The 18,215-nt window shown below is 44.8% G+C and overlaps 1 protein-coding gene across 11 annotated transcripts in view; it reads right to left on the reverse strand.

Annotated features, from left to right (window-relative positions):
• The window catches only part of LOC124122405 (F-actin-monooxygenase MICAL3-like), a 105,884-nt gene that overhangs the window by 53,813 nt on the left and 33,856 nt on the right, over nt 1-18,215 (reverse strand). For all 11 annotated transcript variants that reach the window (XM_048402479.1, XM_048402486.1, XM_048402488.1 and 8 more), the window contains 11 exons: nt 13,358-13,649; nt 12,257-12,464; nt 11,243-11,356; nt 9,447-9,548; nt 8,528-8,784; nt 7,849-8,106; nt 7,130-7,335; nt 6,868-7,016; nt 6,087-6,240; nt 3,398-3,446; nt 2,670-2,817 (listed from right to left, as the gene is read on the reverse strand). In XM_048402479.1, the coding sequence (XP_048258436.1) occupies nt 2,670-2,817; nt 3,398-3,446; nt 6,087-6,240; nt 6,868-7,016; nt 7,130-7,335; nt 7,849-8,106; nt 8,528-8,784; nt 9,447-9,548; nt 11,243-11,356; nt 12,257-12,464; nt 13,358-13,621 (1,909 nt within the window). In that variant the 5' untranslated portion in view covers nt 13,622-13,649. The remainder of the gene's footprint in view (nt 1-2,669; nt 2,818-3,397; nt 3,447-6,086; nt 6,241-6,867; nt 7,017-7,129; nt 7,336-7,848; nt 8,107-8,527; nt 8,785-9,446; nt 9,549-11,242; nt 11,357-12,256; nt 12,465-13,357; nt 13,650-18,215) is intronic.

Genomic DNA, 18,215 nt, shown 5'->3' on the forward strand with positions numbered 1-18,215 from the left:
AGAACTCCTGCGATCCACTTTCTTGCTGTCTTTCCCAGCTGCTTCCAGGAACTTTCTTTTAGAAGCTCTGAAGTCAATGGAAGCAGATTCTACATGGTCACTTTTATGTTCCATATCCACATCTGTATTTTCTAAAACAGTGTCAGTTGATGATGTGTTACTGGTGGATGAGAGTGACTCTACGCTCTGTTCTGTAGCTTGAGTGGCTCCATGGCCTTTGAATTCAGAACCAGTATATTTTTCTTGTTTTAATGCTTCTTTTGCACTTGCCATGTCAATGGCATCATCTGTGGATGACTCAGAGCTGGAAGCAGGTTCTGGCAATGGTGCCTTCCCTCCTGTGTACGAGTGCCTGTAACGAGGAACCACATTCTTGACCTGTCTCCTGACATCTGGCTGTTGGGAACCACTCTTCGCTCTTCTTTTTCCACGCAGTGTTTCTTCAGGGGTCCTACTTGCATCACCAGAAAACTTCTTTTTAAGGGACTTAAAGTCCAATGGAACAACTGTCTCCTCGTCGGAGGAGTCCACATCCGCATTTTCCTCATCCTCAGGAGGAGCACTGTCATCACCCGCGAACCTCCTCATGCCACCTTTCATGTCCACTGCTGCCATTTTCTCATCCTCTGAAGATTTGGTCCTGGCTTCAACATCTTCCTCCTTGGGAAGGTTGACACGTGGCAGTGGAGCAACACTGGAAGGATCACAATCAGTCCTCGTCTCCCGCATATCAACATCAGATGTTGCTTCTTTTGTCAGAGCAAGAGTTTCACCAGAACATTCCTCCTTGCATGAACTGTCATCCCATGGCGAGGTAAGCTTGGAGGGATCACTATCAAACTTAGCATCCTGCATTTCAACATCTACTTGTCTCTTTAGAGCTTTATCATCCCCAGAACATTCTTCTTTCAGAAGATCAATATCGAGTGATTGGACTGCAGATTCAGTCTTAGCTTCCTGTACGTCTTCTTCTGTCCTTGTGACACTTATATCACCAGGTTTTGCCTCTTTGAGAGGAAATGGAGCTGGATCCGATGGGTCATCATCAGCCCCAACTTTCAAGTCATCTCCTTGTGTCAGAGTCCTAAACAAATCATCCCCTGTCAGTATGGTGCCGTCCATTGTAAACTGTGGGTTAGACTGATCCATATCATCTTGAGTGAACGTCTTGAATGCACTGTCATCCAGAATAACTGCCCCATTCCCTATCTGGGTCTCGGATAAGTTGGCCAGAACGTCAGATGATGTTTCAACACACTCAGGTTTTACCTCTCTCTTAGCTGAAACCTTCTTGCTTCGAGGCCGATGTGACACCGAATATCCCCTGGGTCCATCATAAAACTTGGCCAAGGCCTTAACACTGATTGGTCTATCCTGTTCATCATCAGTACTGGTGTGATCGGAGCTGTCACTCCACCTTCTGGAACTTTTCTTCACCCAATCTTTTACAAATGTTTTGTCAGCTGGTCTCTTTACCTCATCATCAGAGTTGCCCGAGCTGCATGTTTTCCTTCGACCTCTCTTCTTCCACACTGTGATGCTGCCGTCAGCCGTCGTGCTGTCGGACTCGGTGTCACTGACACTTGAACCTTCGGACGCGGAGGCCTGACTGGCAGCGTACCTCACCCAGTCTGGTATTCCGGGGCGGTCGTAGCTCAGCTGACTGTCTGACCGCAGCATGGCAGGCGTTGACTGGTTGCTGGTTCTGACTGCTGCCAAGCGGTTGCCGTAGAAAGGATTGTCTTCCACTTTGATGGTACTCACCTCCCCATCTTCTGGTTCTGCCTTGCGGACATAACAACCAGTTTGCTGACAGAATATCAAGTTTGCGTCAACTGGCAAAGTTAAAAAGAAAAGCTCATGCAAGTTTTCATGCAAAGCAGGTGTAGTGAGTGAGTGAGTTCGGTTTAATGCCGCTTTTAACAGTATTCCAGTTATATCACGGCGTGTCAGATAAATGTGGGAGGAAAACCCGAAGTGATGCAGGTCTCAGACGTTTACCACTTCAGTGAAACCCACGAGCACGGGTATGGTGCTGACAATCCTAGAAACATAATCAGGGGAACCGGGATTCGAACCCACAATCATAGGTTTCTGGTGTGCCCAAGGGACGCAACTCCGCACAGCAAATCACGGCACCTTAGAAGACTGGGCCACCCGTGCCCCTGCAAAGCAGGTGTAGGTTAGTATGAGAATCCCCCTTGAGTTTCTCCTGTTCGTTAGTAAAGGACAATCTATGCATAAAAACTGGAGCAAGGAAATACCAAAAACCTCAAATGAAAAATCTGATCAGACACACACATAAAGTTTCTATAATTGTATATTTTTAAATAAAATGATCCAAACCCATTCTCTTACAAGAGCAAATCCCCCAATCTCTTTCAACCGAGACATGAAAGTTGCGCTAGTAATCCCAGCATGCAATGGGGCCAGGCTAGCCATTGTGAGCAACATTCCACGCTGTGGAGGTAGGAGGACACGCTGTCAACCAAGTCATGAGCCTGACCACCTGATTCTTTTGGTCACCTCTTACGACCAGCATAGGATAAATGGTGACCAATTCTAACCCGGAATCCCTACCGGGTTTTTCAGACATATCAAGCAGGACATAAAGGTTGCGCCAGTAATCCCAGCATGCAGTGGGAGCAGGCTAGCCGTGGGGGACTGACCTGTGGGCAATGGCTCCTTGCGGAAGATGGCGTAGAGCTGTGAGATGTAGGACACCAGTGTCAGCTTGTCAGGGATTTGGGACTTGGCCATGTCCTCGCCAGTCATCACCGGGGGCACGCCAAGATCCTTCTCAGCTACATCAAAGGCCTACAGACAGAACCAGTATCATAACTGTCATCATCCTTATCATTTGCCTTATCATATTATTATCATCAAAAGTATTATTAAATAATTGGAATATTAATATATTTTTTCATTATCATCCATATGTTTGGTATTATTAGCATGAGTATCTGTATTATCATAAAAAAATGTAATAATATATTATTAACAGTATTATCAGTGTTTCTATCAAAATGATCACACGATCAATCAAATGAAAGCATGGCACCACCACTTACTCTGAGTCAGGACAAGTTCTCTATCTCAGTCATGTTTGATCATTGGAAATTCACTATCCTTAACCTTTCAGTGATAAACAATAGGTCATTAATAAACTTGCAGTGCGGTTGCCAGTAACAAAATGTTACAAGCGTCGTAGGTTTATTTGAGCGAGTGAGTGAGTAGGGTTTTACGCTGCTTTTAGCAATATTCCAGCAATATCACAGCACGTGACACCAGAAATGGGCTTCACACATTGTACCCATCTTGGGAATCGAACCCGGCATGATGAGCGAACGCTTTAACCACTAGGCTACCAACCGCCCCAGATTCACTTGAAACTTACCAGTTGATTGTTCTTGGCCACGTCACTCTCCATCAAGAGATTGAAGTCCCTGCAACACACAAAGAAACATGTGAGGACACCAAGCTTACCTGAATCTTGGGTGATTGATGGGGATAACTGAAGGGAATAATGACATCAGCACACACAGATTGCAACTTGGGCTGAAGCTGTGGAGTTATTGATGGGTACAGAAGCACAATTTCACGTGAAACAGAGTAATGTGACACGTGACCGGTGCATCAACAATTAGTTCCCTGTAGATTGTGTCACATGACCGGTGCATCAACAATTTGATATTTTATGCAAGTAAATATTTCTTGAAAAAAATGTCACCTAAGAGCTATGACTGTTGTAAGTCTATGTTAAGGTATGGATCACCTTAGAGCTACGACTGTCGTAAGTCTATGTTAAGGTATGGATCACCCCAGAGCTACGACTGTTGTCAGTCTATGTTAAGGTATGGATCACCTTAGAGCTACGACTGTCGTAAGTCTATGTTAAGGTATGGATCACCCCAGAGCTACGACTGTTGTAAGTCTATGTTAAGGTATAGATCACCTTAGAGCTATGACTGTCGTAAGTCTATGTTAAGGTATGGATCACCTTAGAGCTACGACTGTCATAAGTCTATGTTAAGGTATGGATCACCTTAGAGCTACGACTGTTGTAAGTCAATGTTAAGGTGTGGATCACCTTAGAGCTACGACTGTTGTAAGTCTATGTTAAGGTCTGGATCACCTTAGAGCTACGACTGTCATAAGTCTATGTTAAGGTATGGATCACCTTAGAGCTACGACTGTCATAAGTCTATGTTAAGGTACGGATCACCTTAGAGCTACGACTGTTGTAAGTCTATGTTAAGGTATGGATCACCCCAGAGCTACAACTGTCATAAGTCTATGTTAAGGTATGGATCACCTTAGCGCTACAGCTATCTTAAGTCTATGTTAAGGTATGGATCACCCCAGAGCTACGACTGTCGTAAGTCTATGTTAAGGTATGGATCACCTTAGAGCTAAGACTGTCATAAGTCTATGTTAAGGTATGGATCACCTTAGAGCTATGACTGTTGTAAGTCTATGTTAAGGTATGGATCACCTTAGAGATACCACTGTCGTAAGTCTATGTTAAGGTATGGATCACCTTAGAGCTACGACTGTCGTAAGTCTATGTTAAGGTATGGATCACCTTAGAGCTAAGACTGTCATAAGTCTATGTTAAGGTATGGATCACCTTAGAGCTATGACTGTTGTAAGTCTATGTTAAGGTATGGATCACCTTAGAGCTACAACTGTCATAAGTCTATGTTAAGGTATGGATCACCCCAGAGCTACAACTGTCATAAGTCTATGTTAAGGTATGGATCACTTTAGAGCTACAACTGTTGTAGGTCTATGTTAAGGTATGGATCACCTTAGCGCTACGGCTATCTTAAGTCTATGTTAAGGTATGGATCACCCCAGAGCTACGACTGTCGTAAGTCTATGTTAAGGTATGGATCACCTTAGAGCTACGACTGTCATAAGTCTATGTTAAGGTATGGATCACCTTAGAGCTACGACTGTTGTAAGTCTATGTTAAGGTGTGGATCACCTTAGAGCTACAACTGTTGTAAGTCTATGTTAAGGTATGGATCACCCCAGAGCTACAACTGTTGTAAGTCTATGTTAAGGTATGGATCACCTTAGAGATACCACTGTCGTAAGTCTATGTTAAGGTATGGATCACCCCAGAGCTACAACTGTCGTAAGTCTATGTTAAGGTATGGATCACCCCAGAGCTACAACTGTTGTAAGTCTATGTTAAGGTATGGATCACCTTAGAGATACCACTGTCGTAAGTCTATGTTAAGGTATGGATCACCCCAGAGCTACAACTGTCGTAAGTCTATGTTAAGGTATGGATCACCCCAGAGCTACAACTGTCGTAAGTCTATGTTAAGGTATGGATCACCTTAGCGCTACGACTGTCGTAAGTCTATGTTAAGGTGTGGATCACCTTAGAGCTAAGACTGTTGTAAGTCTATGTTAAGGTGTGGATCACCTTAGCGCTACGATTGTCGTAAGTCTATGTTAAGGTGTGGATCACCTTAGAGCTACAACTGTTGTAAGTCTATGTTAAGGTATGGATCACCCCAGAGCTACAACTGTTGTAAGTCTATGTTAAGGTATGGATCACCTTAGAGATACCACTGTCGTAAGTCTATGTTAAGGTATGGATCACCCCAGAGCTACAACTGTCGTAAGTCTATGTTAAGGTATGGATCACCTTAGCGCTACGACTGTCGTAAGTCTATGTTAAGGTGTGGATCACCTTAGAGCTAAGACTGTCATAAGTCTATGTTAAGGTGTGGATCACCTTAGAGCTAAGACTGTCGTAAGTCTATGTTAAGGTGTGGATCACCTTAGCGCTACGACTGTCGTAAGTCTATGTTAAGGTATGGATCACCTTAGAGCTACGACTGTCGTAAGTCTATGTTAAGGTATGGATCACCTAGAGCTACAACTGTTGTAAGTCTATGTTAAGGTGTGGATCACCTTAGCGCTACGACTGTTGTAAGTCTATGTTAAGGTGTGGATCACCTTAGCGCTACAACTGTCGTAAGTCTATGTTAAGGTGTGGATCACCTTAGAGCTAAGACTGCTTTGTACAACCCCTCCCTGGTGACTGCTCCCAGGCTGGTACTTACAGCAGTGTCGGCCTGAAGGCATGTATTAAGGCACAGAATGCAAGGCCGTTCCTCCACGATCCAGCAAAGTCCACCACGTGAACGTTGCGGAACCTGCCCGTGTTGAGTACCCGCTGACACCATCGCAGGAGAGAATAGCTGTCTATCAGATCATCTGCAAGCATCAAGTATACAGGGGGTGAAATGTAGACAATTAGGTACACTTGCCATGACAGTCACATAATGAAAGGCAGCATGTCACAGCTCTTTCGTGGGCAGCCATTATAAATGTAACGCCATTTATCAGGCGTGCTATTAAGTAACCGAGCATTACCGTTATTATGGCCCAGATGGACAGACTTTGCCCTCAGCATGAGTGTCCCGACATCAACACAATGAACAGTAAGCAGTTGTTATTCACACGAGGAACACAGCAGAGGTCAGTGTGACACTGGCCAAGAAACATATCATCAACAATGGCTTACGTCAATGCAGGTGGTATGACGTCATTTGACCTTGGTCATCGATTCCGTCAACTTCGGTGAGAGAATTTTTTGTGAGCCATTGAAGGCATAAAAGCCAGATGGCATGTTTGTTTATACAAGTATGCAATTTAACTATGATGTCATATGGCAACGTTATTGATCATGGCCTGACGTTAGGCAAAAAGAAGGCATGTTCATACTACAGTGGACCCTACTTTGCGTGACAATGAAAAGAACGCAGCTCTAACATCAATACAACAAGAATAAATGAGTGAGTGCTAGAGTAGGGATTTATTTAACCCGAGTATCTGACTTACTGTTGACGGTTGTGCCACAGATGCGCGACCGCTTGGCAGGCCCAGCATCATCCACTGCCTCCTCTATGAGGAGATTGTCAAGAGGGCCGTCGTACAGGTGCTTCACCTGGGCCAGTTTCAGGCGGTTCTTCAGGTTCAGGTTGGGGTACCTGAAATAGAGTTTCCATGGAAACATCAGCATGAGAAAACTCAAACCTACAACTAGTCAATTGCCAGTAGGATTCTGAAGTAAGATTCATCTACCTCCTCCCCTCCCACTGACCTTGTGTTTGGATCGATAGAGTACTGGCCATGGTTCTTGTGGAGATTCTCGGGCGTGGTCTGTGACAGGAGCTGGTAGATACTCTCCCTCTCTGCGATCACCTCAATGGGGGACATCTTGCCTGACGCCCAGCTCTTGATCATCCAGGCTGCGTCAAACACACCAAGGAAGCCCCTTGCACATCCAGACCCAGTCGGCCAGAAGGGCTGTGAGAGACGGACATATGATCAGATGTTATATCATGAACACCATTTTGGACGCTCAATTGTGTCTTTCCTCTTTCACTTCAATTTTACACATCAATCCATCAAAATGTGACCTTTTTTAAGACATTTTAATGCCTTAATAATCTGATAGCCTAATAAAAAGATTTTTTTTTTCGTAACGTTGTTTCTTTCATAATGCAAATTATGTGTCATTCGTGAAAATACATCACACCATGCGGCTGAAGTGTGTTTAAAGTTATCTGCCTATAGTTATGTCACCACACTGTTTGCTTTGAGATGAGAGTCCTCCATACAAAGTACCAATTACATACCTCAACAATAACAAAACCTTTTCCTATGACAAAAGTAAACACAATTTATGGACAACAACTTGTTTATTTACTGTAAAGGCGACGTTTTGGTATAGATCCTTAAACCATTGTCCTTACTTGACAAATTGTGTCTACTTTGTCATCCGTGAACTTCTAAGTAATGTCTATCAAACACTTTTACCTCCAGTAAGCTGTCCCCGACAATTGCGATCGCAAGTTTGTGACCATGCCTCTCCAGGGCTCGACAGGCATTTTCTGCCGCAAACATGGACGTGAAGTCAAACATGGCTATATCGGCCTGGCCGTAGTGATTGACAGCGTAGTCCAGACATGGAAGCTGGTGATTGGTGGAGAAGTCAGCCGCCTCTTTTGCATAGGTCAGCAATGCATCCTGGTCTACGTTCTCTCGGGACAGGAGCTGCACAGTGTCATTGTAGTCCTGCAAGAGGAAGTAGGTCATCAGCTGGTTTTACATGATGCGTAATTCCTGAGAATTCGACATAATAATTTCCTGAAATACTAGGAAAAGTTTCTGATAAGAGTCATAACTGATGCAATAAAATTGTTTTGGAAATCTAAATTTAGACTGAGTATTTACAACATTTAAAAAAAAATATACCAACCCCAACTCCAATACCAGGTGCCAGATGTAACATGGAGACACTGGCTCTGTGTAATTAGATTATCGTTAAGTGCTCAACTGACCAAAATCATAAAATTGAAAATACACGACTGTTTTAGGGCTAAATCAAATTTGCTGAGTCTGCCCTTTTCTCTTGACTCGGTCCCCTTATGGTGATATTTAACTCATTTGTTCATCATCATCCAACAGAATGGGGAAACTGGGAGACTCCCCTCACCTCTTTGAGCACGCCCTTCTCCAGCAGACTGGCCTTCTTGGCCGTCATCACAAAGTAGTGGGTCTCGTCCTTGTAGTACACGATGTTCTCCAGGTCGATGGAGGTCTTCTCCTTCAGGTCCAGGAAGAACTTTTGGTTGAAGATGAACGCCACGCCACTGATCTCCTCCACCCGTGCCTCCGCATTCGAGTTGCGGTTGATGAAGTTGGCGGTGATGGCTATAGCCAGCTTTCCACGAAACTCTTTCCTCTTGAAACCTGGAACAGACAGTGTCCCTGCTTAACCCCCGCAACCACGATTGTCCAGTGTCTTATGGTGTCTCCATTCCATCTGGATGTACATGGATCCACACGCCATTGACCCATGTTGTGGAACTGACATGACCAGCTCCATCTCCTATATCGCTAACCTAGCACAGAATTCCCGTTGCTGGTGAACTTGAACTCGACAACCAATCAAAATGATTCTTCCAAAAGAGATGTTCAGCATAAATCTACATTCAAAATTACTGGCCTTTTACCAAGCATTTAATAGTTTATTTGATCATTTTTACAAATATGAATGAAATTCTGGCTGAGAAAGATGTCTTTCTGAGTATTAGACAAGGGGAGGTAATGCTACCAGGTGTATTTGACACATAACATTAAAACAGAAATCTGTAACCAAAATCAAGTGATTTTATTGGATGGCTCTTATTAATGTAGTGTCATTTCAAACTCAAAATAAACTTTGCTGGCAAATGGGTCCAGGGTATTTGTCATAATGGACATGCTACCCTGGACAAGTGAAGACTGAGGTTCACATTGACTAGATTGTGGTATGTGGGGGATTACGGTGTTTCCACCGAGATTCTAAAGTAATAAGTTTGAACACAAAGAGAAATGGACTCCAGTATCTAGCAGAGGGGAGATAACTGTACCTGGCACTGTGTTTCTCTTGCCATCGGCGCCAATGAGGACATCAAACTGGTATTCCGACACCGGGTGGTTGCTAGGGGTCACACGGCAGCGCCATCCCATCGCTGTAAGCAGGAGGCATCACTTAGTTACCATGGTTACATATCTGTTTGTTTGTTGTTTAACGTCACACTCTGCAATATTTCAGCTATATGATAGCAGTCTGTAAATAATTGAGTCTGGACCAGGCAATCCAGTGATTGATATCATGAGCATCGATCTAGGCAATTTGGATACGATGACATGTATCAACAAAGTCAGTGAGCCTGACCACCCAATCCAGTTAGTCGTCTCTTACGACAAGCATAGTCGCCTCTTATGGCAAGCATGGGTTGCAGAAGACCTATTTTACCCCTGATCTTCACGGGTTACATGTCACTGATGACTGTTGTACAGGGTCCTACAGTAGGAACAAAACCAGACAAATACGAGGGCATGCTACCTAACAAGTGTACCAACACACAGGGTTTCCCGGACCTTGCTTTACTGATGCAATGTGACGTGCAGTCCAACTCCCAGGTTCTACATTGGACACAAATACCGTATTCCACGTAATAAGCGCCCCGCTCTAATAAGCGCCCACGGCGATATTTGCTAATATACTGGCTAGTGAACAATCCCAATTAGCACCCCTTCTGATTGATAAATGTACACAAGGTTATTTATTCGTGCATAATACGTTTGTTATATGCACCCTTAATTATGGGCAATTAAATTCTGGAAAAATATATCTGTCGTTTATAAACATTTCAGCATAAACCACGAAATTTACGCTCTTTGAACTCTGTTGTTTTTCACCAAAATAATATTCTAATAGTGAGTGAGTGAGTGAGTTAGGTTTAACGCCGCTTTTAACAGTATTCCAGTTATATCGCGGCGTGTCAGCTTAATGTGGGAGGAAAGCCCGAAGTGATGCAGGTCGCAGACGTTTACCACTTCGGTGAAACCCACGAGCACGGGTATGGTGCTGACAAACCTAGAAACATAATCGGGGCGAACCGAGATTCGAACCCACAATCATAGGTTTCTGGCGTGCCCAAGGGACGCAACTCTGCACAGCGAATCGCGGCGCCTTAGACGACTGGGCCACCCGTGCTCCCAATATTCTAATAAGAGCCCCCCATTTCTAATTTTGAGAGCGCCCTGGGTGCTTATTATGTCGAATACGTTACATTTTGTTTAGGAACACTTATGCTGTACATTCTGCTTCATGAAAACATAACTAAACTGCAAGTTATTCCATCGTATTTGATTGGCTATCCCAAGCATTATTTTAGGGATTTCTGTTTCCATAACCACCCCCTACACCAAAAAGAAAAGCATAGGCCATGCTCATTTTCGGCCTACTGTTTCTTGATTGGTTGATAAAAGAATGGGTGGGGCTGGCGTTGCGTTACTGCTCTGAACAATGTCTCTGATTTTGTATTTCTACTTTTTTTAGTCTGTTAATGATTAAATATGCAGTCTGTGAAGTTATTATTGTTGACAAATATATTTATAAGAATTGACTTATAAAGTGAGGGTGGGAGTGAGGGAGTGAACGCGAAGGGTTTGATCTGCTTTTAGCCATATTCCTGCCATATCCCAAGGGCATACCAGACATGTACGAGTGTGCTGATGCTAGTCTCGGCCTGACCAGGCAACACGTCAACCACCCACTACCCCTCTAACCCCAAACCTCATCATACAGACATCTTCACACAAAGGAGTATGAATCAGGCACTGCAGTAGCTAATAACCAATAAGATTAATTACTCACGACTTGACTGATCTTCTGGCGGTTCGATGAGTTCCTCAAACGCTACGTTGACATGGACCTCCACACCCAACAGTAGCGCCACCTTCATGAGGATACACTGCAACTGGCGGATACCTGTCGGAAACACCACTGTATAGTGCTGGGATAACAGAGCTACAGCACGTACTACATAGTGAAACCATTGTAAATCAGGGAGGAAGAACCTGTACGTCAGTGGCTCATGAATCTAAGGGCTTAAACTTAAACAGATATATCACATATGTTTATGTGATTAGCTGTGCGTTTGAAACAAACGAAATATTGGATATGTAAGTTTTCCAAATTGTTTGACAAAGTATATATTTTCAAGGCAAGTATTGTCATTCAAAATACACATACAGTGGTATTGATTCATCATTGGTTTTGATTTCTGTTCACTGTTGACGACAAATGGTCCGTGATATCTTGAGCCAACGACTAACGAAAAACAATTTCTGACCCTATTAATTTGTGACTTTACAGGATTTCAATATTTTCTGACTACAGCCAGTTAGTTACCTACTGATGTATTCAGTGCAACCAGTTGCTATACCATGTATACCTACTGATGTGTTCAGTGCAGCCAATTGCTATACCATGTATAACTACTGATGTGTTCAGTGCAACCAGTTGCTATACCATGTATAACTACTGATGTGTTCAGTGCAACCAGTTGCTATACCATGTATAACTACTGATGTGTTCAGTGCAACCAGTTGCTATACCATGTCTACCTACTGATGTGTTCAGTGCAACCAGTTGCTATACCATGTATACCTGCTGATGTGTTCAGTGCAACCAGTTGCTATACCATGTATACCTACTGATGTGTTCAGTGCAACCAGTTGCTATACCATGTGTACCTACTGATGTGTTCAGTGCAGCCAGTTGCTATAGCATGTATACCTACTGATGTGTTCAGTGCAACCAGTTGCTATACCATGTATACCTACTGATGTGTTCAGTGCAACCAGTTGCTATACCATGTATACCTACTGATGTGTTCAATGGAACCAGCACAAAATTTGCCAAAGAATTTCTTTGCACCAAGGTTCTTCAGATCAGAGATGAGGTAGTTCCAAAGGTGAAGGACATTATTCCGAGAGAACCGGTCTCTCTTCTCTACCACAACGGCCTTCCCTCCCATCAGCGCCACTTCGATGGCCATGCGCATCCCGCACGGGCCAGCACCAATAATCAGCACCTGCAACACACACACACATTTCTACCACTCCTCAATCTGCTTGTTGGTTTGTTGTTAAACGCTGCACTCAGCAATATTCCAGCTATATGATGGCAGTCTGTAAATATTCAAGTCTGGACCAGACAATCCAGTGATTTATATCATGAGCATCGATCTACACAACTGAGATACGATGACATGCTGCCACCAAGTCAGCGAGCCTGACCTCTTTCGACAAGCATAGTCGCCTTTAACAGCAAGCACAGGTTGCTGAAGACCTATTCTACCCTGGATCTTCAATGGTGGCCACTTCCACAATACATGGTGTGTTGTCGTCTGATGCTGTACTCAGCAATATCCCAGCTATATGATGGCAACATGTAAATATACGAGTCTCACCAGGCAATCCAGTGGTTGATATGAGCAACGATCCATATCAATGAGGTATGTTGACACGCAAGTAACCAAGCCTTGGAACCCTGATCCTTTTAGAAGACACTTACAACAAGCACAGGTTGCTTGGGTACAGCATGGTACAACTAGACATGTTTTTAACTTCACAGTTAGGCAAAAGCTATGCTGTATTGGTCTTGCAGTCTGCCGCTTTAAGTAATATTCCAGCACTATCATGGCAGGGAAACACCAGAAACGGGTTTCACACATTTCACCCATTGGGGAATCGAACTCGGGCCGTTGGCTTTAAGAGCGAACACCTTAACCACTTGACTATGCCTCAGCCCTTATCCAGCATAAACATTTATAAGAAGGTGAGCGGATGCTGTTTTAAGGCCACAATACAACAGATGCTATCAGCAGCCTGTAAATAATTGAGTATGGAGAAGAGAAACCCAGTTCTTCATTTTGATGCCAAGAGAAAACATCGGTTCAGTGACACACAATCAAAGTCAAATTACCTTTGTATTTGGACATGCCTCCATCTTGCGATAGTCGCGATGTGATGCCCGCTTGTCCAATTTTGTCCATAATGATTTGGCCTTCCATGACGTCAGATTGGATTTTAGCTGTTTGTAGAAGTTGCGATGGTCAGTGTTGGTGAGGCCAAGGCTGTCACAGAGGTCGTGGAAGGTTCCCAGAATGCTCTTGCATGTGACGGCGCTGATGAACTGATCAAACAACTGGGCAGCGGGGTCGGCGTCATACTCCGTGCCATTCATCATTGTCGAGGCAACAGGGCTCACGGCTTACCTGCAAGTACACACATAATTGTAAGGGCCCGTATCACCACCATTCATTGTATTTCAATCTAAATCTGGCAAAACAGCAAGTGCCTGTTCCTGTTATCAATGACTTGTGAAATAAAGCAAGTGTTAGTGTCAATACTCTTTGTGTTGCCGTAGAAACACACAGTTCATCCGGGACAGGAACATGTTGTTTCCATTTCCATTTCTTGCTTAATTATGAACTGAAACTGAGGGGAGTGTGAAGGTGGGGCAGACAGTCTGTGATCATATTGTACCTGTAGCCCTACAGGACCCACCCTCCAGCAGACCTGGAGGGTGGGGGACTCACATCAGTCTGTGATCATATTGTACCTGTAGCCCTACAGGACCCACCCTCCAGCAGACCTGGAGGGTGGGGGACTCACATCAGTCTGTGAGTGGGGGAGCTCACATCAGTCTGGGGAAGGGGGGAACTCACATCAGTCTGGGGGTGGGGGAGCTCACATCAGTCTGGGGGTGGGGGAGCTCACATCAGTCTGGGGGTGGGGGAGCTCACATCAGTCTGGGGGTGGGGGAGCTCACATCAGTCTGGGGGTGGGGGAGCTCACATCAGTCTGTGGAAGGGGGGAACTCACATCAGTCTGGGGGTGGGGGAAACTCATATCAGTCTGGGAAAGGGGGGGAACACACATCAGTCTGGGGGGTGGGGGAAATTCACATCAGTATGAGGAAAGGGGGAACTCACATCAGTCTGGGGGAAGGGGGGGGAACACATATCAGTCTGGGGGTGGGGGATACTCACGTCAGTCAGGGGAAGGGGAAACTTACATCAGTCAGGGGAAGGGGAAACTCACACCAGTCTGGGGAAGGGGGGAACACACATCAGCATGGGGGTGGGGGAAACTCACATCAGTCTAGTGGGTGGGGGAAACTAACATCAGTCTGGGGATGTGAGGAACTCACATCAGTCTAGGAGGTGGGGGAAGCTCACATCAGTCTGGGGGGTGGGGGTGGGGGAAACTAACATCAGTCTGGGGGTGTGAGGAACTCACATCAGTCTAGGGGGTGGGGGAATCTCACATCAGTCTGGGGGGTGGGGGTGGGGGAAACTAACATCAGTCTGGGGGTGTGAGGAACTCACATCAGTCTAGGGGGTGGGGGAAGCTCACATCAGTCTGGGGTGGGTGGGGGGTACTCACATCAGTCTGGGGACAGGGGAACCTCACATCAATATGAGGATGGGGGAACTCACATCAGTCTGGGGGTTGGGGGAAACTCACATCAGTCTGGGGGTTGGGGGAAACTCACATCAGTCTGGGGGTTGGGGGAAACTCACATCAGTCTAGGGGTTGGGGGAAACTCACATCAGTCTTGGTTTGGGGGAAACTCACATCAGTCTAGGGGTTGGGGGAAACTCACATCAGTCTTGGTTTGGGGGAAACTCACATCAGCATGGGCGTTGGGGGAAGCTCACATCAGTATTGGAGGCGGTAGGCATTTATCATCAGAATAGGGGGGGAAGACTCACATCAATATGAGGGGTGGGTAGTCTGTCTCATATTATTTTCCCATCTGCCCAGCCCTTACTGTAAGCCCCCGAAATGAAGCAAGTCTAGAATTTCCTCAGGTTCAGGAATCTCCCATCTCACTTGGGCTCCTTTTGTTTGTTTCTTTCAAAATTATATATTTTCAGAGACTAAACGTTAGGGCATTCATCCGTCTTTCTGTGTTCGAGAGTGGGGCAATCAAGTCCCCTGATGCCACACAGTGCGCAGTCTCTGGCCAGGTAATGACTTTGCACTAATAATACGTATGAATACACTCATAAACGTAATTAAGTTACACTTCTTGTAACAACTCGACGGATGGCAGATTTCCATTCCTGTAAGGCAGGACTCTCAATTAGTGGTGGCAAGTAGCAACTTGAAAAACACAAATGATATGCTGCCAGATCCACGCTTGCTGTGAGCTGTCATTGACGGCCATGTCTAACTTCCCCTTTTACTCTTTGTTAACATCACTTCAATCATGTTTTCACTTCACTCCCTGTACACACAGGGTAGACATGGCCACATTTTGTGACCATGGTTACTTTCAGATTGTGAACGACTAGTTGCTTTCTCCAATAATCTAGTTATTTTACATTAAGCACAAGTCGGAAATGACCAATGTTGTCAATCCCTGACATGGTGTAGCAGGTCTGAATTTCCCCCATCAAACATACTCCCTGGGAAAACTGAGGCTACCCCTTCCCTCCCAGAGAAAACACAACAGTCTTCACAGAAACGTGTGTGTAAGGAAAAGGAAGGAAACGTTGTCTGTTAACAATGGCTAGGACAGAATGCAGTGTATACCAAGTTTCTAAGTGACACACAAATGTAGAGAATAGACGGAAAGAATACGATGCATCATTGTACCTGCAGCGCATCAAGAGCAGAGATGGGTGCCTGTTATTTCATCCATCAGTCATGACCACTTAGTCCTGCACCATGTTTATTTTATGAAAAAAAAATAATCTAGAAATACATACAAAAGCAAGTCTAGCCAGCTCAAGCTAGCTCTGAAATCAGCATAGGGAATTTTTTTTTAATTTTAAGAGTCTAGAAGGATATTGTGTAATATAAGATTTCAGAGACTAAATGTTAGTCTAATGACCACTGTCAACATGATCATTGATTCATTCTTACGTAATTATCGAAACGCACAGTGCACTTCACCATTTCATTACTTGATTGGACCCTTATATTGCCTTCAAGGATCCCTAAAATTCTATTATTGGGGTACTCTGGACCCCCACTTTCGTAAGACAGGGTACATCCCTGGTATAGTATACCATTCTGGCATTATTAAATCTGAAACCAGCAGATGTCTGATGTCAGCAGAGCTCAATAATCTTTCCGTCTTCTGGCTACTTGTTATACAGGTTTGAAATGTAAGTAGTTTGAAAAAAATTTCACTCAGAAATTCATTTGACAATTCATTACCAATCAATAGGCCAGTGACAGTGAACTAGGGTGGTAATTCCAGGTAATAGCATGTGTAACTGGAAACTACAAATACCAGTTGTGTATGTACAGAGGAGGAGGACAATAGTCACGCAGTCAAGCAGGACAATCAGCAGTGATCAGCTGCTGACCTTCTAGACACATGCTGCTGTAGACTTGCACAAGTCTCAAAGGCAAATAATTATTAGTTTAAATCATAAGTTCTAGATTAAGTAAATAACAACAAGTTGTCCCTATGAGAGACTGGAGTCTGTCCACATATCTAGACTTGCCTTTTAGGAGGATAGAATTATAACACATCCGTGGACTTTTCTTTCAGTGCAGGCTAATACTACTGTGGCCTGAAATGTTTATGTCATGCAAACATTGTGTCACATTATCAGGGGGAGGTCCCTGGAATGGCTGTGTTACCAACAATACATGGGGGTGGGGCATGTACAATATGTATAAATAGAAAACACCACTCATACTATAGGTATGAGAGACAGGGGTATATAAAAGTGTATTTACATAAATACTGCTGTCTCAAATGATCTTATCGGCAAATCCCTCCTGAACATGAAGGCAAACACTACTGAATAAAGTGCGAGCCGTGACCGAGCTACTAAGTGAAGCGTTAACTGTGACCCAAATACTCAGTGAAGTGCTGTCAGGGATCACACTACCTTGGGCTAGATCAAGGTCCACACTACCTTGGGCTACATCTGGGACCACACTAGATTTGGGACCACACTACCCTTGGCTAGATCTGGGACCAGCTAGATCTGGGATCACACTACTTTGGGCCAGATCTGGGACCACACTACCTTTGGCCAGATCTGGGACCACACTACCTTGGGCCAGATCTGGGACCACACTACCTTGGGCCAGATCTGGGACCACACTACTTTGGGCCAGATCTGGGACCACACTACCTTGGGCCAGATCTGGGACCACACTACCTTGGGCCAGATCTGGGACCACACTACCTTGGGCCAGATCTGGGACCACACTACCTTGGGCTAGATCAGGGCTGTCTGGGACCATGTCAGTGATGTTGTTCCGTGTTCTTACGTCCTAGACCTATGTTAACCATCTTGTGTTGACTTGTAAATGGTTATTTGAATCAGTAAGAAACATCAACTCCCTGATGAGAAAACTTATTCCATGCTGACACATCCCCTAGTGTAACTCTGCCAGTGTCGCACACACAAGTTGTAACATGACATCACTGCATGGGTCTACACCAGATCTGCTGCAAGTGGCACTTCCCATGATGGCATATGTGATTACCCCATGTGTGTGGGCGTGGCTGGTAACTGATTACCCCGTGTGAGTGGGCGTGGCTGGTAATGGATTACCCCGTGTGAGTGGGCGTGTTTGGTAACTGATTACCCCGTGCGAGTGGGCATGGTGATTAGCTGTGGTCAGGAGACGAGGAAGTCCCACCGACCCCCGTCAGGTGCTACACTGACAGAAACTGCTGGTCAGATTACAGGGGGCTGCTCAGCAGCAAGGATGAGGAGGTCATCGTCAACCACCGCTGTGATCATGGTGATGATGTAGCTGCTGGAAGACAATCTCCCATCCCTCAACCTCTCTCCACA

Source organism: Haliotis rufescens, unplaced genomic scaffold (assembly GCF_023055435.1).
Source record: "Haliotis rufescens isolate VD_foot unplaced genomic scaffold, xgHalRufe1.0.p SCAF_26, whole genome shotgun sequence".
Lineage (NCBI taxonomy): Eukaryota > Metazoa > Mollusca > Gastropoda > Lepetellida > Haliotidae > Haliotis > Haliotis rufescens.